The sequence below is a fragment of the Cydia fagiglandana genome, chromosome 15, assembly GCF_963556715.1.
Source record: "Cydia fagiglandana chromosome 15, ilCydFagi1.1, whole genome shotgun sequence".
NCBI lineage: Eukaryota > Metazoa > Arthropoda > Insecta > Lepidoptera > Tortricidae > Cydia > Cydia fagiglandana.
Genome location: NC_085946.1, coordinates 15,493,050 through 15,519,481, shown reverse-complemented (window position 1 = coordinate 15,519,481; position 26,432 = coordinate 15,493,050). Strand labels below are relative to the sequence as shown.

Genomic DNA, 26,432 nt, shown 5'->3' with positions numbered 1-26,432 from the left:
TTGTGATATTAAGAACAAAATATTGAGTATTAAAGGTGTAGCTATGGTTCGTTATTGAGTAGAAAGAACTTTATTGAATAAAAACATTTACAGACTTTTAACCGCTGACCCCCGTTGCACCGAGTCTTGTGAGTGCATCAGCCTTGAACGTTGTGCTCTTTAAGTGCTTCAAGTGTATGCCAGTTCTGCAAGGTCACGGCTCTTCCTTTGGAGGAATCTACTTCGCTTTACAGACCATGGTCGGGTCAGTATATCTCTTTCTCGCTCCCACTTACAGCTGCGTTCGCGGTCCGGTACGCCTATAACCAAACGGAGTGGCCATTAACAGGCGTTCCCCTCTGTCGAAAATAGGCGGCCAATGGTCAACCACATGTATGGACTGGCGTTTATCTGACATGACGTTCCTATACATTTGATGTGCCCCTCCCCCGCAAAAAACGGCAGACTATTTTGTACCGAAAATTATAGACATGGCGTCTCCGTTGGTTATATCCTCTAAGCCTTGTGTTATATTTTGTTATGCTACTCTACTGCATTTTTTCTGATACGGCGGTCAGTAAAATAAAACATACCTAATATAACTCTTTGAACATACCTTTATTGGTCCCTTTCAACAACAGAGGGGCTACCGCGAAAACCGAAATTCGAAAATTGCGGGGATCTTTCTCTTTTACTCCAATGAAGGCGTAATTAGAGTGACAAAGAAAGATGTCCGCAATTTGCGAACTTCGATTTTCGCGGTTATAGCCCAGTCTATAGCCCGCTCCACACTCGTGCGCGAAGCCGCGAATGCGAGTCTGGAGTCGATTTCGCATATCAGCGAACTAGACTCCACACTCGCGTTCGCGGCTTCGCCCGCGATTCACGCGCAGTCTGGAGGGCGCTTATCTGCGTCTACGACTAGTGTTGTACTCTTATATCGATAAGTTATCGGTTTTTAACATTTGAACATACTTTGTCGGTACAGATTATTTTGTTACAGCAGGCTTTAGCATGAAATAGATGTTTCTAGTTTGTACTGCAATCGTACGTTATGTAACTTAATCGATTATGTATAGGAGCAAGGTGATTAATTAAACAACCATATAATATGAATAAACTTTATTTCTACAATAAAAGGATATAATAATTATCGAACCACATTCTCCAGTAACAAAACATTCAACAATATATACTTTGGAACCAAATACACTTTGGGTGCCGACTTTATTATGCCCTATGGCCTAACTAATAAAAAATATAGATCAGTGTTTCTCAAACATTTAACAACGAAACAATTGTATTCATCTCGTAACCAAGTTGCGAGGTGAATAATATAATTTTAATTACTAATTAATGAAAACTGATTGCGAGCGATGGCTTAAAATTAACAATAATTCGATTATATCACTTCTACGAACCATCCATTGCGATAAATAGAAGTAAGTTTAGCAATGGAGGCATCTAAATGAAATTTGAAAAACAGATCTCTTAGCACCAATACGATAATGGACTTAGTGCGTCAAAAGGTACTTCTGACTAATTAATTTACACTTATCGAGTCCATTACTATTACTTCCCTACCTCCTTACACGATCGATCCTGAACAAGTGCGAATCGGCCCGACCGCAGACTGGCCCCATTTCAACTTTTCTTAACTCTAGTGCGGTAAAATAAGGCTTCGTCTTACACAAGGCAATCATTTTTTCATAAGACATTCAGTAATTGTGATGTTAGATTTATACTGACCAAGCCAAATTTTAAATCTCATTTAGGAACCTTAAAAAGCTCACCAATTTTCAATTAAAACGTAACAATCCGTAAATCTTTATATAAAAAATCAACAAATAAATTTAAGCTCCGCGAAGAGTACATGGTTTTTAAAACAAAAATGCAACAAGCTACATTTAATATAAAATGGACATTTGCAATGTCATATAACTATGTTTTTTTTTACATATAAATATGATAGATACTATAATATACCACTTACTTATATCATTTAATATTATACAGTACCTACCTAGCTATACTATGCTAAATACATTTGGTCTTTGGATGAGCATGTCACATTATGGCGCGTGTCTATGTCTGTAACTTTAAAAAATATAAGTGCACTTTTGAATTTCAATACAAATTCTAGACTAGACCTGCAACAGAAGCTCATGGCCTCAGGAAACTCCATAGGCGACAGAATAAATCACAGAAAAAGTAAGTCCATCACAAATAAATAAGAAAAAGAAAACAATTTGAGAAACACTGTTCCGAAAGTAAGCTAGTGACAATGGTGTGAACTTAAAATTGGTTAAAATAACTTAAATTACAAAGTTGTAATATATTTTTTTGTTTCATGATACACATGAAGTTTTTGAGTTTCAGGTACCTAAAGGGATACAATTATTTTGTATATTTACTAAACAATGAACAGTTAATAAAATGAGAATGTTCTTTTAAATAGGATTTAGTAAGTTAAATGTAGATATCTCCATTTATTAAACAATAATTTATAAAAGAGAATGAGTGAAAGTAAAAATTGATAGGAGAAACATAATTATCATCTAACTCTTAGAAAAGGTTTATCACAAGTGCTAAATTGCGAGTTTAACTCACAAATAAATTTGGCCGGCTTGTAAGGCCTTTAGGATAACTCTAGCGTTCAACTAAACGTTATTAACGTTTCCATAAATTTCTGATTACCAAGGGAAAGAATCGTCATAGTACAAAATTACAAATCCTAATGTCAAAGGGAAATAACAATATATTTTATCTATCTGCTATCTATAATCAACGAAACACGTCAAATAAATATTATAAACTTAATAAGATGGAAGCCATTCTTTCATTTGATCAGAACATTTAGTTTATGCCGAAAAGATTTCAAATATAATTTACATTTATACTGTTTTCTTCTATTTAATTTTATGTAGGTACTTTACCTGATGCAGAATATTTATTTAAGTGGGATATATTTATTTTATAACACATGTCCCTTAAAATATTTAAGGCACCTAATTATAGTATTAAAATTATAAAAAAATGCTATTCATCTTATTGTTGCGCTGTGTCAGTTATCGACTGACGATAAAATATTTTAGTCTCTCCCTTTGATATTTAAATGTTTGCTATGACGATTCCGCTCCTTGCTGTTTACTAACAAAAACCCAATAAAAGGGGACGATGTTTCTAGTATCTTGATTAATTTTACACGCAATAAAATCGTCTGTATAAAAAATAATAAAATTCTGAAACCTGCACGGCATGCTAACCGAAATAACACCCTTTAAAAATGCAATGCAGTCTATGCATGTGATGTCTTGGTATTCATTTTTAAATCTAAATTAAGGCGATTTAAATAAACTAATGTTATATGAAAACAAATAATGAGGTTGTATATACTTACATAATGACTTATGTTTGGCATTCATAACTTATAGTAAATTGTGATGAATACATGAAAATACCACGCTCCGTTTAGATAAATCACGTTTTGCCTCGGAACGTGTTATTTCATTAATATACTCTATCTTGGGGATTACTTTTGTATTCCTTAAAACGTATAAGATTATGCCTTCTTTTTTATTTTGTGTGATATCAATAATTACCTATCTATCACCCTTTATACCTAATAAAGCAGAACGTAGCAGCCTAAACGCCGTACTCAACTAAAGTATACATATATAGATTTTTATTTCCATATAAATAAAATCTATAATCTACTTTATAAAAACTACAATTAAAAGTGTACAATAATATTAATCTTTATGCGTATGTAAAAGTAGATCTATATATAAATATTATCTGATTATAAAGTAAATAATTTTTGGAATATCTTTTTAAGGCTAATGGTGTTGGTATGTTATACCTTGGAAGCGTTAGCCCTGGTTGGCGGCCATAATGTTTTCGATGGACGCCTCTTCTATTTTGGACGTGCTCGCTGCGACTTCGGCCAGCGTGGCCAGTGCCAGCAGGTCGACGTTGCCAGGAGATTTACGCGTCTCCATGTTTTGGACGCCGCAAGGCGCTTCCGTGGCGATTTTGAATTCAGGGCTGATGTTATGCGCTTCCTTTAAATCTACGCTAGAAATTAAACTGTTAATCTCGAGCCTTGTGATGCTGATTTTCCTCGGTTTCCGTTTTTGACTGCCTATGACGTTTTGGCGCCAGGACTCGGCCGTCTCCCACCGGTCGCTCGGGTAAGGCCTAGGAACGGAGTTGACTATATGGGAGCTCTCGAACGATTTCGGTTTCCCATTATTAGTCTTTTTCTTGCGTTTGTTCTCGCGTTTCTTTTGCTGAAACTTTTCTAAACTAAGTGAGGGCAACGCTTTAATTTTCGCGTCTAAATCAAAATCTGCAGCCTTAAAAGGTTTGTTTAAGTTATTGTCTGCTTTGGGTGCTTCGGTTTCGTCGGGTTTAAATTCGCTTTCGGCCGGTGTTTCGTTAGGTGACATACTTTGTTTCGTATCGTAAGCTACGAACTCTTCGCTGCGCGGGTTACCAGGCTCCCAACTACACGAGGCGTTGTAGTTTTCGTCTGGCATCTTGTCGGAGTAATCTCTTTTCTGCCTCTTGTTAACTATCAGTCCACCTCCAGCCATGAACTCCTGGTATCTCTTCCCTTTGCACGATCTGTCGGATCTCATATTCTTTTCGTCTTCTGACCAATGTTGCTGGTAGCTGTACTCGTCGTCTCTAGAGTACCGTTTTTCAACAATCTGATCGATGACATCCTGATTAGTGAGTTGGTCGTTTGTGGCGCTGTAATAAAGGCGACCTTTTTGGTCATCGAACTCTTCGAATATCTTAGATGTTTCCGAGAGTGCATCTTGCAGCATCTCTTCTCGGGTGAAACCTTTCATATCCGCCTCTATAATAGTATGAGATCTGGCGTTTGAGATCGTGTTTATTTTATAAGAAGGAGGTGAGTAGTAAGGGTTTGGAGTTTTGTTTTCAGTCTTGGCGGCTAGGAGGCTGCTCAGGCCTCCCATCTGGGCTTCGTCGGCCAGTTTTCCGGGAGTGAACATGGATAGGGTTTTAGGGTCGGTTTCGAAGGCATTCTCGGTAATAGGCTTCTTGTTGAGGTCAACCTTGGTGGAGTTGTTGTTGGTTTTTTCCAGCTCGACCTCGTGGTATTCTAATATGTCGGGGGAGTCACTTGCCTTCTCGTTGGTCTCTCTGGGTCGGGAGGTGTGGGTGCGGAGTGGCGGGGCGGGGAGCTTGTACCATTTGAAGTCAGGGTTGGCGCTGAAGAAGGCGTCTTTGTACTGGAACCAATATAACGCAAAAATTAAAGCCTGAAATAACTAAAACATTTAACAAAACCACTTGATATTGTTCAGAAATCACGTTGAATTATTAGTTTTTACTCTACACGTTTACCAATTCACAAGTTATGAATATTACCTGTTTAGCAAGACCTGTGTAGCAGGCTTTCTCTTCTTTATCCAAATTGGCCCACCATTCTCCTAGAATCTTCGTAATGGATCTGCAATTAGAAGCGCATATTATTGCATAATAAATTTAAACCAATTATAAAGTAAATTTACTATAGATAGGCCTTTCTCATTACCCCAACCCAATCCTCTACCGTATAATATAATAATATTTATTTCATAGATTAGCTGCTACAGTTAAGACGAATGGTTTCATTATTCTTTTTCCATGTTCTAAAGAGGGACAATGTAATATGTAGTTACATTGTTTCTTCTTATATGCTTACATTATGTTTAAACAAAATGTGACTCACAATAATGAAACATCTCTAATATATATTTACATTTATTGAATCCTCTACGTATGGGGATTCCCAGAGTTTTATCCCCTTACACAGCTTCAACTTCAACTATTATTCAGCAAATAGGTCACAAGGGCACCTTTGCACGTCAACATTGAATTTACATACAAGCATAAAATAATAATACATCAACAATTATAATTATTATAAAGTACAACTAACTGCAACTACCAATTCAAACTAATGTAGATATTACATTACCATTACTTATACTCTGTATCTTTAGGTATTTAAATAAGAGTAAACAAACAATTTGTACATTTTCGGGTAGTTATAACATTTATTGGTTAACCGACCAATTACAAAACCGCCTGGACCAGTCACCGAACGACCTGACTTTAACCTACATTATTTGATCGTGTAATGTTTTCATCTAGCCTCAAGTGGCTTAACGAGCCATTTGAGGGTAGATTTTGTTTAGGTACTTTTATTTAAATACCTAAAGATACAGAGTATAGAGAGGTATAGGATCTCCAAGAGTCAAAATCCTGTATAATTAACACATTCATTTAAGAGAAAAGAAACAGCTTCAACAATGTCCTGCTCTAGCATGATCACTATCTCACCTAGAGAGGGCCCCGAATAGTGAATTTGGCCGAATACCGAATATTCGGCCTCTCTCTCGACCGAATACCGAATATTCGGCAGGACATGCGAACATTTCGAGTCACAATGATTATGAATTTATGAAAATTGTTCGCCAACAAAGCACAACGTTTGCTAAGATTATATTATTTATGTTGAACAGAATTAATGAATCAGACCCATGATAAAAATAAAATATTTTGCTTTCCAAGAATACATTTTAAATATTAAATATACCTAGATATTGTGATATTTTTCTTTTTAGGTAGGTGTAACAGATATTCTGTATTCGGTCGAATAGTAGGCAACATTCGGCCGAATACAGCAACTATTCGGCCACTTTGCCGAATATTCGTGGCATCTCTAACTCACCTGTTCTCGAGGTTAGGATATTTGTCGCGCACGACGCTCCGGTGACGTTTGCAGAATATTAGGAACGCGTTCATCGGCCGGCGCGCGTGGTGCGCCGGCTCGCTGTCGCCGTCCTGCTCTAACATGATTCACTACCTGAAACAAAAACATAAATATTGTTACTACAGGCAACAAAGCTTTTGCTTTATAATTAACAATTTGAAGTATTTGAACACAGGAAAACTGAAGACGAAAGGAACTAATTGCATTAGCAACGGTATGCGCTTTGATAAAACGATTGTTATTTGATACCACTCTGCTGTATAATCATCTTTATGTATACTTACGCAACGGTATACGCTTTGATAAAACGATTGTTATTTGATACCACTCTGCTGTATAATCATCTTTATGAGTAATTTATAATGTATATTTTCATAGAAATTTAACATCAATTTTACCAAACTTTGTCATGCAGAGTTTTGGTCCGACTACGATTCGATATCGATAAATAGTGTTGCGAAAAATGGGTAATTACCGAAAAATATATTTGTTATGAAAGTCTCACATATCCAGATAAAGCAAAGCTACCGTACTGACTCAAGATTGTATATTTACATGTATTATCGCTATCAGTGAACACGGTATCAAGTATGTACGTTCCTTTGCCAAGTGCAAAATAATTCGTCACGTGATAACAGCGATATAAGGTCGATGACATGAGTTTTGTATTGTGTCTGTTGCTTTGTTGTTGGTTTAAATGTTGCAGAGCTATAAAATTGTGAAATATCAGCTTAGAAAGATAATACCAGCCTTAAAGGTGCCCACTGAATAACAGTCCGCCGGACGGTATCGGCCTGACAGTTGGTCGGAACTGTCAAAATTTTGTTCTAACTGACAGGCCGATACCGTCCGGCGGTGGACTGTTAATCAGTGGGCCCCTTGACAAGTCTTTTAAATCGCCATAAAGTTGTGGAAGTAGTTACCAAAAGTTGGAAAAGTTCTCGGAAATTGCAGGAAGTTATCATAGGAATTAACGATCAAAGGAATGTTTTATTTTTGAAATGAAAAGTTTCGGTTTCCATACAAAAATATGAAATGATTCCGATTTTTTCCATGTGGAAATTTTGTAAACTTTCTGACGGCACACCAAACGTGTAAAGGGGCCCACTGATTAACAGTCCGCCGGACGGTATCGGCCTGTCAGTTAGAACGAAATTTTGACAGTTCCGAACAACTGACAGGCCGATACCTTCCGGCGGACTGTTAATCAGTGGGCCCCTTAAGAAAAAAGAGCCAACCTTAGTAAAAATCGTTAGTTGTAATCTCCAAGAGTCAAAGATCGACAAATAGGTTAAAGCAAGATGAGTCCAACGGCTACTAACGAGCCAAGAATGCGTGTCATATAGTTAATTATATACAACTAAACTAGGTTTTAATATTTTTAAAAGCATAATGCAACAAATAGTGAAATTAATTTAATACAAGTTATTATCTTCCTCAGATATTAATTAAAACCAAAATTTAAGTTAAACTCGTTTAATTCATTTTTTATAGGTAGAAACTTAGTTTAGGCAAGCGACATCTAACCGAAATTAACTAACAGTGAAGTAAAATAAAAAACGTCTGTAAATGAAACTATTATAGTAAGTAAGATACTATAATTAAGTAACAATACAAACTTATTATAATCGATTGGCCGAAATTTGAACTAGCAGCGCGCCATACAAAATTCACCTGTTAGTTATAACAGTAGCGACACTTCACCTGCTTAAGTAACTTTGTCGTAACAAAGGTTACAAAGTTCGTTTACCCACAGGTATATTATCACGTTGAAAACTTTCACAGCACGCCTTCGCGGATGTGACGCGACACAATTCCTTTATATTGTTACTAGTCAAATGAGACAATTAGAGGTTGATAAGTTACGTAAATATCATTAATTTACAATTACTGGACTTATTTTGCTATGGACCAGACTTCACTACAGAATAGTAAAACAAAATAGAATTCTGATCGATAAAAAACGAATCAATCACGCGATCGTAATTCTTTATGTATTGTGTCATACTTAATATTACCGACATTACCGTCACCGGAAATTCTTGCCCTAAAAGGCGCAGAAGAATCTTAGCATTAAGATCTTGTTGTTAAAATAATTATAACATACAAATTGAACGAAAAAAGAGCAATTTAACTTTTAATCTTAAACCGTAAATAATAAGCAAAGGGAAAGAAACAACGCCATCTACCTTCCGCCCGCAAACTAATTTCAATTTCCTCAACATCACGTTCTGTGCCACATAACTCGCGACCACATTCTTGCGGATTGACCTTAAAATAGTGTTGCGCTTGCTGTCGACAAGTTTACCGATTTTTCGTTGGTTCTTATGGTGCTTGTCGACTCGATGTCAACATACTTACATAACAAACTAAATTATTTTATATTAAATGTGTTTTTAAGTAGTCACACTACTATAAAAATTATAAACTGAAATACATGTCTATACCTATTAAAGAAAATGTGTCTAAGTCCACGGCTAATAACGCCCTGGACCTCTATGCTAGTCTTCGGCGGTACATGTACACTCGTACAGGCGGTACAGTTCGCAATTTCTCGAATAGGTATAATACAATAAATTTTTAAAGTAATTTTATAAAAACTACGCCTAGTTTTTTCTGAAAGAAGACGCCTCTTTGACTTAGTTTTGTTTAGATTAGACCTTATACCTATACATATGACATCTATTTCAGTTCAATGTCAAGGTTTTAAAATAAATTAAATGAACTGCCCTAACGCCCTTGTTAGCTTTTCAAGGGAAAATGTTTTTCAAGGGAATCTAGTTTTCGTTGATATTTTCGGCGTCGACGATAGGAGTCTAGCCAGTGGAAAATATATGTATAAGTCTGTGCGAAAAGAGAAGAGTCGTGGAATATGAGGGAACCAAATCATCGTACGACCCTTCTCTTTCCGCACAGATACTACAATTAAAATATAAATTAAATGTTACGGAGAATAATGAGGTTCACACAATTATATTCGCACCAATAAAAGTCTGCAGCGGATTTGATAGCCCACGCAGCGTAAGTGTTATTTATACGTCATAATTTCATAGAAGTTTGACGTTTAAAATGACACTTGCACTGCGTGGGCTATCAAAATCGCTGCAGACTTTTTACAGTCTGACTTTAATGACTACAAAGTAGTTCTTAACAGTGTAATAAAATACAATATGTATATTTTTTCTAAGCATTATTATGTTTATGAAACATCAGATACCTCCACAAAATTTAAGATTTACCGACAGTTCAATTTAAATACTCAATAAATTCTTTTATCCGCAACTTATATTGGAAAGAACACTTCCTGACTTGTTCGTAAGCAATTGTCACATAGGAATTAAAACCTTTTGTCTTTATTTATAAAATACTAATTGAATTTGAATGTCAAAGCGACCTATAAAGTCTCAGAGTATAAAGTATAATAAACGGACGGCATAAGAGCAAGGTCGTTCTACAAGCAGACGTGATTTTTTCTTAATTCAAATTTGTATGGAACAGCCGTACAGGCACCATACAACTCAATCATGTTTATAGAACTCCTTATTTAAAGTTGTACTTTGGGTATTTTACTTCGTGCTCTTTCGAACCTGATAGAAGAAAAAGTATCCCAAAATGTTCATATTTTCGATTCATTCATTCCGTTACCGCCATAGTTTCCGAAAAATGTTAACGGAGCCGAAATAAAAATCTTGAGACACTATGTAGGATTGAAAGAGGTCATGATTCTGAGTTGAAATAACATACTTCCTTTTTCAATTTACGAGGTATCCTCTTGTATTTTCCATTTCTCCCTCTCATAAGCCATAGCCTAGACCTCTTGATACGACACGACATCAGCTTTTTCTTTTATTTGGTCTGCATAGCTACGTCTAGGTCTGCCTCTGACTGGATTTTGCCTTCTATTATGGTTTTAAGGAAGTAACATAAAAACGTCTAAATAAAAAAAAGTCTCATATATCAAAAATAACATCTTATTAACGTTAATTAGACTTGCACAGCTCAAGTTTACCATTTTCCGCCCAAATTTCACCTGCTCCCCATAAACTCCAGGGCCTTGACCCACAGCCGAAGTGTGCCGAGGCTGGGCCGACGGCCCATGAAAGTGAAAACGGCGCGCGCGCAGAGCTTTCGACGTCCGCCGTCCGCCCGACGACGGCGCATAATTGGGTTATGTAAATCGCGCATCCTTTTAAACAAGTTTATTTAGATGTAAGTTTATGTCTAATTTGGTTTTTACTGTTATAGGCTAAAGGATGTATAAAAGTTTAAATTCTTGTGGCACTTTCACACGTCATTGCAAAGTTTGTGTAAAATTACCTTCGTTCAAGTCTAAAAACGACAGTTCGCGAGCGAGACAGAGACAGGCGCCAGAGACGCGAGAGCCTCTGTCTCGCTCGCGAACTGTCGTTTCTATGTTGCCTACCGTCAAGTGACGGTCGCGCTCGCGGTCTTCTGTCTCGGTCGCTTGTCTCTGTCGCGGCGCGAACCTCCACCTTAACACGTTTTGACTTTTTTTAGGATTCCGTACCCAAAGGGTAAAAAACGGGACTCTATAGACTCCGCGGTCCGTCCGTCCATCAGTCTGTCACCAGACTGTAACTCGAGAACCGTGATAGCTAGGCAGTTGAAATTTTCACAGACTATGTATTTCTGTTGCCGCTATAACAACAAATACTAAAAGCAAAAAAATGCAACAAACGTGACTTTTTTCTCCGTTTTTTGCGTAATGGTACGGAACCCTTCGCGCGCGAGTCCGACTCGCACTTGGCCGTTTTTTTTAATAATGCGGAGGTGACGGACGATCGTAAGATCGTAACAGGCGGCGGAAGCTTTAATTATCTCACGATAATTATGTATTTTGTTTCTCTCTCGTTCCTTTTGTTTAAACCGAAGGAGAGATGTTGATTTCATAAATTAGGTATTATCTGTCCATTTAGCTTGCACCAATAATAAGATATGTAGGTACGAGCGAGATGCACTGCAGATAGCGAAAAGTTTGTGTTTTTGTTTTTTAACCTTCACACCACCTTGCGGTTAAATTTATTTGTATACCTTTCCTCAAGAACTATGACACTGTTTAGGTTATTCCATAGACTAGGAATCCTCTAGACGGAGCCTAGAGCTATTATTTCATGAAACCGATGCTGCCAAAAAAACAGGGGTGCGTGGGACGAGATGAGAGGGTCCCGTGCCGTGATTGGTCCGTTCAAAGACACGGGCGTCACACAAAGACACTTTGACTCGAAAATGGAGTAAAACTACCATATATTAGAGGGGGTCGCGCTACTATGCTCAGTCTGGAGGATCAGGAGGATGTCTTGTATGTGGGTTATTCATAAAAACCACAGGCTGTACAGCCAATAACTATTATTTCCCTTGGGAAAACTTTGTATTCTTCTCACTTCGTCACAGGTAAGTACGTACCGGTTCAAAACAATACTTATAATCAATTAGTACGTAAACTACAGACATTCTGCCAGCCCAGCCGTCGTAACGGTTATCATACTGAGGGCTTACCGCAAACCACTTTCGACGTGTTCCCTGTCACACCTACGTACAAATTTACAAGTGCGACAGAGACGCAACACGTCGAACGGTAGGCCCTTTGGATGCGATTCGCACGTCGCCGTCGCTCCGATGTTTGAGCGAGACAACGCTATGTGCGTATTATAGCGACGTCCCGCTCGAACATCGGAACTACGTACGAACGAATCTCATCTAGTGTGATAACGATAACCGCCTAAAATGACAATTCTTTTTTCTTTGCAAGAGATCCTAAATGGATAAGTTTGCTTTTCTACCTAACTTTTCCTTAGTTGTAAGTTACTTATAAATGTGTTATTGTACAATAAAGAGTTCACTACTACTACAATTTCATTCATGTGTGATCGACTATTACATTTTTAATAGTGATGCGCCATTATCGATTTTAACCGAAAAATATGCCGTTTGGATTATTTTATGAATTATGATATAGGAGCCAAAGGAGCAGAATCGCCTAATAGAAAGCAGTTGCAGTCGCCAATGGACACCCGCAACATCAGAAGCGTTGTAAGTGCGTTGCCGGAATTTTAGACGGGTGTACGGTCTTCTCTTTATACAATATTCCTGCCTGCCTGCGAAGCCGATGGTCCTGGGTTCGAATCCCAGTAAGGGCATTTATTTGTATGATGATACAGATATTTGTTCCTGAGTCATGGGTGTTTTCTATGTATTTAAGTATTTGTATATTATATATATCGTTGTTTGAGTACCCACGACACAAGCCTTCTTGAGCTTACTGTAGGACTTACTCAATCTGTGTAAGAATGTCCTATAATATTTATTTTATTTTTATTTATTTTAATATTAAGTTTTATGAAGTATATAATTACTTTTAGGTGGTTACGGCAGAGAATAAATTGGCCAAGTACAAACTGTACTGTACAGTCACTAGCAAAAATAAGTTACGCAACGAAGGCCGCATAAATATCTCACACGATCTTATTCGTAAAGCCATACGAGCGTGTCAGATATTTTTGCGGCCTTTGAAGAGTCATATATTATTGCAGGTGACTGTATACTGTACCTATGTAGATCAAATATTGCTATCTTGAAATTGCGATAAAAACAAGCAAGATTATACAAAAAAGCAGACAAAGACTGTTTGAAATGTGTTTGACCTTAACATTGATACCGTATCAACGGTGCAAGTTTCAGGCCGTGACGATATGGAATCGATAACTAGGTACAGGTAATAACTACTGTTCTTTGTATAACATATATAATTTAAAAAATAACGCATAGGCATAATGACTATGTTAACGTTTATAGTCCGTTTAGGTAGTTACTTGGATACAGTTTGATACAGTTGGAAATTCCTAACATTTGCTCTAAAGGGGCCCATTGATTGACAGTCCGCTGGACGGTATCGGCCTGTCAGTTAGAACAAAATTCTGACAGGCCGATAAATACCGTCCGGCGGACTGTTAAGACACATTTCTAATCTGGCATATTGATCTAAAGGATAATACATGATGGTTGAACTTAGACTAGCTTTGCGCGTTGTCACTTGTCCCCGGATTTGTCTTATTTTGAAGCTCGTTCACGGAGCATTTACTGGAGATTTTTTACCTGTTGTCTATGTCAGACATGATCTTCATTCGAGTCATATTTTTGCATTTCCTCTATAAAGCACAATCGAGGTTTGAGCCCATGAACTAAGACCACCACACACATAAGAAAGATTTTAAACGCATGACAGGTTTTGTGTCGATAATAATATTTTTTAAATGTAAACAAATGTGTCCGATTTCACTGGATCGTCTATGTTTATCGTCGTGTTGATCGTCGTGGTTTATGGACTTTTGGTACAGTGTCGACAGCGTAGGTGACGCCCTAGACGGGAAACCATAAAATCGATGAGATTGTACGAGTATTAATGTTTCACAGAGATTCTTTGGCTTTGTTCAGTCTTTTAGGCCACTGTTAAATAAAATCTTCACTAAAATATAATTATCTTTCATATAAAGTAATTTATTCAAGAATTCAGCGGGCTGATCCCCATTGCTTTAAGAATTCAGCTATAAAATTTTAATTGCTTAGGTATGTAATGTGACCAAAACACGCAATGTCCCAGATACTACAATATGAATAATATGATGGAACCACACGTGGTATTTGCCTGTTGAACTGGCTGTGATCAATAATAAGTATAATAACCGATAATAACGAATTGATTAAAGTGTCAAAAAAGGCCTCTACTCCATTTTCTACGGGAGAGTAATTTTTCTTTCGCGATTTCGGGCTTGGTCCTATATAGTAAAAGCTGCTCACAATCAGTATAATCCCAAAACCTCCCTGGCAACGGGAATGCACTTATTTTTTGGCCACCGTGTGTAAGACGGTGAAGAGGTGGGTCCCGATTTTGGCAGTTTTTATTAGGTGGGTCGGAACCCAGTCAACTTAGTATTAGGACCGTGCCCCGTGGGACACTAGAGTGTTGTTTCACATGAAAAAAATCACTTGGGCTGATACAGCTTCGCAAATATAATTATGAGTACAAAACCTTTTGAGGTAGCATCACCTGTCAAATTTGGCAGAATCCTGCTGGCAAGGTCAAGGTCGAATGCAGAGGCCGTGTGTGCGATTGCTGTTAGCGTGCGAAATCGACACGACGAGGTCAAATCTTGTTTTAAAACACATCATTGACTATACTCTGTATCCATAGGTATTTAAATAAAAGTAAACAATTTGTAAATTTTCGGGTAGTTATAAAATTTATTGGTTAACCAACCAAATACAAAACCGCCTGGATCTGTCACTGAACGACCTGACTTTAACCTACATTATTTGATCGTGTAATGTTTTCTTCACATCTACTGGCTTAAGGAGCCATTTGAGCGTAGACTTTGTTTACTTTTATTTAAATACCTAAAGATATAGACATAATACAGTTTTAAAAATATATTTGTATAAAAGTATTATACCGCAAATTATGCCAGTATCCAACTTAGTTCCACAGGAAGCTCAACATACGTTTGTTAAGACCGATAATTATAATAGGAAATTAGATAGATAAGCACTACAATTTCATGTTTTTTATGGTTGTAGTCATTACGCTACGTCTTACGTAGGCGAACAACGCGCGAACGCGGCGCGGCGCGGCGCGGCGAAATCAATCCTTTGATGCCCATAGAAGTGTCTTACGTAAGCGATCTCGTTGCGAACGCGGTGCGGCGCGATTTGCACGCGAATGTCAGGCGGCGCGGCGCGGCGCGGCGCGGCGGCGGCCGCTTTCGCCGCGCCGCGCCGCGCCGCGTTCGCGCGTTGTTCGCCTACGTAAGACGTAGCGTTATGCGGCAGGAACAACTTTCACTTACACAGTAAGGTTTTATCTTATACCTACATACGTACTATCTACACTCGATAAGACATATAGGTATATGTAGTCTAGGCATATGTATTAGCATCAATAAACCATACCTACATAGAATAGACATGACTCATTGGTAAACAAACAAGTAGCGAAGAGTTTAATTCAAAAACCGATAACGTTGTCACATCACTACTCTCGATAAGAAATGCACATATGTAGTTAATCTACTAAGATAAAGGATATGATAATTAAAATCTTTATGTTACATCTAAGACAAAAAGGTCTTATCTGTTTCGAATATTTATCTGGAATGTTTATAGGATCGAAGAAAGAAAAAAACAAGGGCGCATTACCTACCTAACCTACTATTATTTAAAATTTTAAATGCGATATTTACTAACATCTAACAGGCCAATTCGAAAGTGAACTTGACAAAACAATATTATAAACAATATGGAGTATTGGAATCATACCTATCAATTAAATTAAATGTCATCTCGCGCGGGCATCTCACTCGCTCTAAATCGCACCTACGGAACGGACAAGTCCGAGCGAAATGACCGCGTGAATGACAGCCGACTGAAGTGATTCCAATATGATTCAAATATCGTTTTGATGTCACGTGCACGTTAGAATTGGACTGTTAACCTTTATTTTTCTCTGTCTAAAGTTGTTGTTTGTTATGAAAAGGGACAAAAACAATCTAAAACAGAAGTTCATCCCATTGTTTACAAACTTTTGGCAGACAATATCGCACAGCGCGCAAAAAAATATCGCGATGACGTCACAATCTGTCATTACACCCATCAATCAGCGCTACACCAGTTTTAAAGATGAAAACGTCACAATAATGGCATACAAACGAATTTGAAACTTAATACTTTCACTTATAGTGCCAAATTGATTGCAATCCTGATTTTAGATATGACACGACTTTCTGAGTTATTTGTATGGTTTTGACTTTGTGTTCAATGTATGACCTCGGGGTGATGTGTCATGATGTTGTTACAAGGCTATTATATATTTTATGCCGTGTTCCTATTCTAGCCGAGATATTTGTAATTATTATATCACCGAATCAATATCGACAATATATCTACAAATTGAAATTATATTTTGCCAGAAACATGGTTACACGGGATGTTTGACACAAAGTAAAAAACCGGCCAAGTGCGAGTCGGACTCGCGTTCGAAGGGTTCCGTACCATTACGCAAAAAACGCCATAAAAATTACGTTTGTTGATGTATGGGAGCCCCACTTAAATATTTATTATAATCTGTTTTTAGTATTTGTTGTTATAGCGGCAACAGAAATACATCATCAGCAAAATTTCAACTGTCTATACGGTTCATGAGATACAGCCTGGTGACAGAAAGACAGACGGACAGTGGAGTCTCAGTAATAGGGTTCGTTTTTGGTTACGGAATCCTAAGAAAGCACGCGCGCGCGTGTACAAATGTAAACTGCTGCAAGTAAAAAATGTTAGAGTCTATAGTTCGTTTTTTTAGCATTAGAAAGAACTTCGCAGAAGTAAGCTTGTGGTTCCAAAACCGGCACTTTTAGCGGTAATAATTTGAACTAAATTATATGTATTGACCATGCTACATTAGATAATTCAATAATTATTAACAATTAAAGAGCCTGATAAAAACTGCACGCTTGCTTCTGTGGAGTTCTTTCTAATGCTAAAAAAAACGAACTATATGCGGAGAGAGAAGAGACTCTTCTCTTTCCGAACAAACTCTATTTGTGTATAAGCCCCTTAATTTATTTATATTAACCACCTACTTCACTAATGTAACAGGACTAATGGCAGCATTTTTGCAAACATTTCCGGTTTACAACCATTTATCAGAAGGAAACTAGTTATCGAATTCAACGAGCGTTATTATTACTTAGAATTGCTTATTGTATCTACTTACAGTTACAATAAAATATTAAGCACATTGTACAATTGTACAAAGCTAGAAACATTCAAGGGATGGGATAAAACCGGTATTTGACAACGAGGATTACGCGCAAGGCTTAAAACGATAGTGATGCCATCGTTTAAAAAACATGTCGATTAGTATGCGAAATTTAACAGAATAAATCACAGATTTTCATTATTATTTTATCTTATAACAGTTATAACCCTGACAATTGTAGTCATTGAAGTATAGTCTGCGGGTTTTAAACCTTAGTAAAAAAAACATCGGAGTTGCATGGCAACAAATAGTAAAGCTGGCAACGGTGCCTATAACGAGTACAGACATTAAGTTAATTGAAGGTCGATCGTTATAAATTCTGTGTTTATTGCTAATTATTTTAAGTTCCCACCCCTGGGTACAATACAACACATTCCATACGCAAGTAGCTATTGGGTATGGTAAATACAGTACTATAGAAATATACCTAGTCTTTTTGGCAATCCGCACTGTTTACGCACACATGTAACGTGGGAGACACCTATTTAGAATTGCATAGACAAAAATACCTAACGGTGATATGAAAAATATACTTATTACGATTTTTGACTGGAGTGGCGCAACGCGAAGGATATAATAGAATGTTTAATTCATAAACAATATTAGATTTATAATACCATAACGTCGGGACCTCATTAAATATACGGTTGCAAACATCAGTTTATTCAAATTTTCATAATTTATGTAAAAAAACTAGTGTTAAACTCTATTTATTCATAGAGTCAAGGTACTCTAGGTCATTGACAATGAGCTTCTTACTTCATACACGGGGTAGACATAATTCGAAACCAAACTGAGAATACCTATAAGATACCAAACCATGGCAATAAAAATATTATCGCTGCTGATACGAGGCTTTCATCAACGCCGAATAGCTGCACGTTTTGGTTGTTGGCATTCATATAAGGGCTTCTACAAAAACTGTTCAGTCATACCACACTAACCCTTTTCCAAAAAAAACCTAGAAAATTAAAATTTCAGTCAGCAAATGGCATTTATTAAAGTAACGAGTTATATCTGCAGATCCGTACACCGCTTCAGTGTGAGAGGAACAGCGCTATGCACGTACACTCAATTGCAAAAGTGCATACCCACATTATTAACGAAATTCATTCATAAAGTGAGTATGCACTTTTGCAGTTCGCAGTGAGCGACCTGCGGATCTGCGTCTAATGTGAAGAAACCTTACGCTTCCTTGTAGGTAAGTAAAGTAAATACTTTCTTAATAGTAATAGGAACCTTACCATTAAACGGACGATGTGCTTAATTGCTAACAGCGTGTCAGAAAGAAAACAGTTTAAAATAAATATCATCATTGTAGTTCATTCTCATCCCGACATATCCCATTCGTTCAGTCTTTGTATGGCAATCGACCGAATGGAACGAAGCAAACGTATCAATGTGCAGAAATTTTATACCAAGTGCTAAATAAAATATAGTCCAAAATACAATGACAAAAGTTTAAACCTATTAAAAGGAATGGAGGAAAATTCTGAGTAGTTGATAACGAAACGGGTATACACGATAGCGGTTATTCATTAGTGATATTTGATTATATTTTATGGCCTATTTTAATTGCTAGCGTGTTTGCAGGAAGGGGAATATTATATGTAATTTTTATTATTGCCAAAAACATTTTGTGTGGTTTTTAAAGTTGAAATATTAGTAGGTACATTACAAAGGGTAGAAACAGCATAAATTATATCATACCACTAACAGCTAGAATGCTTTTCTTAACAATTTACATTGAAAACTCTATAAGTTTTATTGTTGTTGTATTTTAAGTATTGCTGACTAAGATTTTTTGTATACTTCAATTGCAATTCTCAGCAAGTCAGCAAATGGCATTTATTAAAGTAACGAGTTATATCTGCAGATCCGCACACCGCTTCAGTGTGAGAGGAACAGCGCTATGCACGTACACTCAATTGCAAAAGTGCATACCCACATTATTAACGAAATTCATTCATAAAGTGAGTATGCACTTTTGCAGCTCGCAGTGAGCGACCTGCGGATCTGCGTCTAATGTGAAGAAACCTTACGCTTCCTTGTAGGTAAGTAAAGTAAATACTTTCTTAATAGTAATAGGAACCTTACCATTAAACGGACGATGTGCTTAATTGCTAACAGCGTGTCAGAAAGAAAACAGTTTAAAATAAATATCATCATTGTAGTTCATTCTCATCCCGACATATCCCATTCGTTCAGTCTTTGTATGGCAATCGACCGAATGGAACGAAGCAAACGTATCAATGTGCAGAAATTTTATACCAAGTGCTAAATAAAATATAGTCCAAAATACAATGACAAAAGTTTAAACCTATTAAAAGGAATGGAGGAAAATTCTGAGTAGTTGATAACGAAACGGGTATACACGATAGCGGTTATTCATTAGTGATATTTGATTATATTTTATGGCCTATTTTAATTGCTAGCGTGTTTGCAGGAAGGGGAATATTATATGTAATTTTTATTATTGCCAAAAACATTTTGTGTGGTTTTTAAAGTTGAAATATTAGTAGGTACATTACAAAGGGTAGAAACAGCATAAATTATATCATACCACTAACAGCTAGAATGCTTTTCTTAACAATTTACATTGAAAACTCTATAAGTTTTATTGTTGTTGTATTTTAAGTATTGCTGACTAAGATTTTTTGTATACTTCAATTGCAATTCTTTTTTTTGCTAAATTTCAGTGATTATATTTTGTTAGTTTTACTTTTTCTTTTTTTGAATGACTGACGTGATTAAAAATCGACAAAAAGTTAAACAATTGTATTGCCAAATAAAGTTGAAAGTAATCGGTTTGACAAGTTAATCCCTTACAAGCGCGATGGAAAGCGTAAACGGTTTAATTAGAACAGTTGCAGACATATCCGGCTATTTATAAAGGCAAGTTGTTTGTAAGTAACGCTCGTTCGATGCAAATTAACGTTTCTGAAATAAATTGCTATTAGCTTCAATAAATATAACAATGTTTAGCTCATGTTTACATTCTAGTACAAAAATTATAAAAAAAATCTTAAAACAAAACACCAACAATATTCCTAAAGGATTGGTGTTATTCATAAGTCATTAACGCCTGTAAAAGTCTATTAGCCCTTGTTAATTATTTGTCCTTATTTGTCATTTTAATATTAGTGTCTGTTAGAAAGGGACAAAATTGACCAAAGGTTGGCTTTTACGAATACGGGGGCATATTTATCTATAACTCTTTTTATTACACGACTGCCCAATAAAAGAATGTATAGTTTATAAAACTGCTTTAGGACCTCTATTTATAAGTGTCACTTGACTAGACAAAACAGGCACAACACAATACCGTAAAAAAACTGAATTTCTGACACCTGAAAATACTAGTCTAAGTATCTTAAAAGAATATGGCTCAAAGATATGGTAGATACTAAAATTATACCCGCATCATTTCAAAGAACGAAGAAACATTTAGAGCACAAATATTTAGCGCGTAATTTCAATTCCACAACACGTATTGTTAGTAAACCGTCTTATAATATTTTAAACTTTCGCGTTTTGAATACATATTAACTCACATTATAAACGGGTCTAACGCGAATTATATTCAATTACCTTTATTTACCGACGTTTCGACACAGGTTTCACTGGTCGTGGTCGCGGCTGACTGATTGTCCCAGCAAAATGTCAAAACAGAGATTTGTGCATCTACCCGACGAAAAGTGTATGGAAAAGTTTGGGGTAGACATCACATTTTTCAAACCACCCACCACACATAATGTTAATTATTGTCAATAGTCCGACACGCAACACTCACAATATCCACGCACCCGTCCGAAGATAGATCCTTTGGCTTTAGCTTCTGTATCACTGGTTCCCAAGTTGGCGATAAGTTGAAACCATCCTCCCTATTAAAATTCCTGGGGTGTTTCTTGATTTCAATTGCTTCTCGCACAACTCGAGGATAATAATGGCGTTCAGTGGAGACAACTTTTGGTCTATGCAACTCAATCCAGTGATTTGTGCCAGATGTAAGAAGATGTTCGGCGATTGCGGATTTGTGTAATTGGCGATTTTTAACTGCCGCTATGTGCTCTTTCACCCTCTCTTGCACGCTCCGTTTAGTTTGTCCAATGTACACACTTCCGCAGCTACAGTCTATTTTGTATACGCCCGGATTTTGGTACGGAATGACATCTTTTGGACTGCGCAACAGATCTGCTACTTTGAATAACGGCTGACTGTATACAAGCCGTTATTCAAAGTAGCAGATCTGTTGCGCAGTCCAAAAGATGTCATTCCGTACCAAAATCCGGGCGTATACAAAATAGACTGTAGCTGCGGAAGTGTGTACATTGGACAAACTAAACGGAGCGTGCAAGAGAGGGTGAAAGAGCACATAGCGGCAGTTAAAAATCGCCAATTACACAAATCCGCAATCGCCGAACATCTTCTTACATCTGGCACAAATCACTGGATTGAGTTGCATAGACCAAAAGTTGTCTCCACTGAACGCCATTATTATCCTCGAGTTGTGCGAGAAGCAATTGAAATCAAGAAACACCCCAGGAATTTTAATAGGGAGGATGGTTTCAACTTATCGCCAACTTGGGAACCAGTGATACAGAAGCTAAAGCCAAAGGATCTATCTTCGGACGGGTGCGTGGATATTGTGAGTGTTGCGTGTCGGACTATTGACAATAATTAACATTATGTGTGGTGGGTGGTTTGAAAAATGTGATGTCTACCCCAAACTTTTCCATACACTTTTCGTCGGGTAGATGCACAAATCTCTGTTTTGACATTTTGCTGGGACAATCAGTCAGCCGCGACCACGACCAGTGAAACCTGTGTCGAAACGTCGGTAAATAAAGGTAATTGAATATAATTCGCGTTAGACCCGTTTATAATGTGAGTTAATAAGTAAACCGTCTTATTTCTCGCCGTTTATAATGAGCGTGTACACAAGTCTTGCAGACTATACAGGATTCTTGCTTGTTTTTGCATCGCCAAATACCTTAAGGTTAAGAGTATTAGCATAGTCATTATTGAAGAAAAATATGTTATTATTGTTTAATGTAAATGTCGAGAGGCCAAGTTTTCAGAAAGAGGATGAATAATGAGCGTAATGTTTTGGAAGGGAATGAGAACAACACCGCAATATTTTTCTTAGTGGCGTTTGCGCAAATGTGACTGCATCACCTTGGTTGACGATATTAAGGAAAGAGATGGAACATAAAGATTTTCGCAAAATAAGTTGTATATGCATGATAAATTAGAAGTAAGATTCAGCGGCATCTACTACTCGTAAATCATAGATGTATTGCGGCACGTAGCACAGAAATCTGATAATAAAGACTGACATACCTACTTGTAAAGACATTTGAAATGCCTTTCCACAATGATTTTAGGTAGATAGGTCCAAGTACCAAGAGGCTGGCGACGGCAGACTTAGGATGGAGTCAATGAGTATTAAATTTTGACGAATCGTCTGAACACCACTCGTCAATAGCTAAGGCTGTTATCTAAAAAGATTGAATGGGTAGCAATAGCTACGTAAAACATATTTTTTTGTGTTAAATGTGCCATACTAAATAGTAAGATAAAGATAAAAAATAGTTTATTCAAGTAGGCATGTTACTGATATTACAATGCGCTTATGAACGTCAAATAAAGCTACACCGGCTCCAACCCTACACCTCTGCCTCGAGAAAATTTAAATCCCCCCTCAATTGGAGTATCAAATTCGATTACAGTTTACCATAATGATGCTTTAATTTTTTTAATATTAACCAATGTTTGTTCACGTGTTATAACATTACAAATGGCGAACTTAGCAAGTATTCATTAAACCATATTGATAAACGACATGATTCACTGTAGGTAGGTATGAAAATGTTATTGTTAACGCTACATTTAAACAGGTTGGGTCAAACTGCACAAACTTTGCGAAGCATGTTGTTTAATATAAAATAGTTTAATTTATTCATTTAAAAAACCATTTTGCTTGAGAAACTCGAGGTTAGGTTAGGGTATAATTTGGTCTGAATAGTGCCTCGTTGAGCGTCTAAAACTGATGTTAATTATTAGTCTGCTTATTAAAAGATCATATCATAAAATTGGAGATAAAAACAGGAGTACTATCTTGAATCTCTGGACTACCTGTGAACCATGACATGGGAGTTGATCTACCTTTTATTATTGTTAAATTATGACTGTTATACAAACTCTGCGATAAAAAACTGCCGATTGGTTTTAATTGGTTGAAACCCGAAATTATGAGGCATATTTATTAATATTCGTAAATCTAAAAAAACTGACTTAGAATCTACAAATTCACTCTATTTTAGCTACAAAAATATGGATAGGTAGTTGAAGACTACATTAAGTAACTACATGGAACCTAAGAAAAATATTCAAATGGTGTCTACAAGTCGAGTGCCTAATCGATACTGATTAAAGTTCCACGGTATGGGGTCAATATCTAGGTCAGGAATGCCGAGGTAGGGGGGTCTTGTCATTTCAATTTCCAATAGAGCGCTCTATCAATATGCCTAGCCTAATCCGACGGACCATTGCAAACAGAATCACATTTCGTAGGATACAAAGAGGTAGGTACGAATATATTTAACCAGGCACCTTTCTTGTTTTCACTAAGAAAGGAGGCATACTCGTAATTAAAAGTAAATAGGTATGTAAATATTTATTCATTCTATTCTTGCCTATATCAATGTAAATAATAACCAGACTGGACACGGAAACTATTCCGCCTACTATTATAGACAAGGTTTTTGTAATAAGTACCTATTCCTATTAGGTTTCGACTTTTATTCCGCATGACCTAACATCAATGTTATAAATGCATTACGAAGAAACAAAGTCACTATTGTATTTTAAATCTACGTTAGAGACTGCCTTTTTAAAGTATTGATTGAAGAAGCCACTTCACGATGTTATAAAAAATGGCATTGATTTACTAAGTTTTTCTTCTTGCACGTGTCAAGTTACGTAGTCGGCAGTTGCTTTAAATTTAAATACAGATGGCGCTATCGATTTGTCGATATAAATGTTGAAACGGAAAAACCGATAATAGGCAGCAATTAAAACGTGGTACGTCACTATACATGTCAAGTAAAGAGAAAATAATAGGTTTGTTGGTTTATTAAGTATTCGTTTCGTAAGAAAGCATTATTTGTATTGTCAACAGTAAATACTAGTTTAGTTTCCTCTAATGAAGTAATAGCTATACGAAATACAAATAGGTATTGTGATATTGATGTTGGGACGCCAGAATGGCTAGGTACCTATATTAGCGACAACATCAAGCAAGCTACCTATGTGGGGAAGTACCCACACATACAACAATTTGATGAAATGATTACGCACGCCCACTATTACAGAGATGATTAGCATATTCCTATTTAGTCGTATTTGTCAAGATCTACCACAAAACATCTAAAATATAATTAATTCGGCTCCACTCGATAAAAATTGGAAAGTTAGAAGTTAGCGGCCGTGTAGGTAGTTACATAGTCTAATAAAAAAACTCCTTTTGTGACATCGTTACAACACTTACTACATAATGTATAACATAATCGCGTTTGATATAGCGTTATTTTTAGCACGGCATCGTACCTATATGCAGAGTTATTTAATGTTTCATACAAAACAACACTTTCTATACGCGATTCCTATTTTAGGGGACGAATTATTCGGTTGCTATGCGCGGTACGAATATAGGTAATTGGCACTTCAAACGCTTTATAGCACCTACATAATGAATGGAACAGAAAGTGAGATTCACTGCTCGTTTCGGCTTGGAACGTGATTTTTGCTGCATTATTTTCAAGGGCATTGCAAATTGCCAACAACCCAAAGACGCGTATGAAAAACACCGCACATACAAAAGAAACGCTATCTCCCACACTAATCATGAATGAAACGAGCAACCGCACACACTTTCCAATAACTCCCAATTAGAAATAATCCAATAATATCAACAAGGAAATAAAAGAAAATACTTACAAACTCGACAGCCACGATACGTGTTTAATAATCACATACATGACGTCATTTGACGCAACACAAAACTCGAAATATTGAGTAAAATGTATAATAACCGCGTTGAAAACAACACCAACGTAAACTAAACACAATACTTTACTAAATACGAAGATAATGTTATGTCATTACGAGCGATTTAGGACATTTTATAATATTTATTTGTGTCCAACTCCAGTTTTGACAAGATGGTTGCGCACCGACTGTTTTGCTTTGCTTGTCAGCTGATATGCTGTACTTCAAACTGGGTAGACACATTTTTTTACTCCCTCGAACGCGTGATCGCGTCGCGCTTGTGCGAGCGAGATGACTAACTTACCGGGCAAAAGACTTGAAAGAGAACTGTAATGTCATTTTCTTGTTGCATTTTTATTGCAAAATGTAATGCGAATGAAAAATTGCACAGGAATGGTTGGTTGTGTATGTGATGAATAAGAATAGTCGATGGAATTAGTGGTCCGTCATTTCTATTTCACAATAACAAGTAATCGTTTATCAGTAGTATTATATTTTGGGCGTGACATAAAGCGATGTTTTTCACTACAACTAGCGCCACCTGTTGGTGAGTAGCCGGATTACGTAGTATTCTGCTAGACCAAGAGTTATAAACACCAGAATGCTCTATTATGAATAATATATTAACATTTTTCAGTTAGAAATTATTTCAAATACATTCCAACTCTTTCTATTATAATTACAATTAACATAATGACTTTAATCGATTTCAAAAAACTTTGCTGTTGTGTTATAGTTCTTACATGGATCCCTAGATGGCGTTAGCAGTCACAAACAAGATCA

At 36.7% G+C, this 26,432-nt stretch overlaps 1 protein-coding gene across 1 annotated transcript; it reads right to left on the bottom strand.

The window, feature by feature from the left end:
• Nucleotides 1-1,086: 1,086 nt before the first annotated feature.
• On the bottom strand, nt 1,087-25,846 carry LOC134671481 (uncharacterized). Its single transcript, XM_063529346.1, has 4 exons — nt 25,599-25,846; nt 6,731-6,865; nt 5,383-5,464; nt 1,087-5,243 (listed from the first exon to the last, which is right to left on the bottom strand). The coding sequence occupies exons 2-4, from the start codon at nt 6,853-6,855 to the stop codon at nt 3,852-3,854; spliced, it is 1,599 nt and encodes a 532-aa protein (XP_063385416.1). The 5' UTR covers nt 6,856-6,865; nt 25,599-25,846; the 3' UTR covers nt 1,087-3,851.
• Between the last annotated feature and the right edge of the window lie 586 nt (nt 25,847-26,432).

Bases quoted from the DNA above. Each gene is read 5' to 3' on its own strand.
- LOC134671481 (XM_063529346.1), bottom strand. From the start codon at position 6,855: ATGTTAGAGCAGGACGGCGACAGCGAGCCGGCGCACCACGCGCGCCGG. The intron at 5,465-6,730 runs GTGAGTTAGAGA...TTCTAATTGCAG, and splicing joins TATCCTAACCTCGAGAACAG to ATCCATTACGAAGATTCTAG. The intron at 5,244-5,382 runs GTAATATTCATA...TATTGGTTCCAG, and splicing joins ACACAGGTCTTGCTAAACAG to TACAAAGACGCCTTCTTCAG.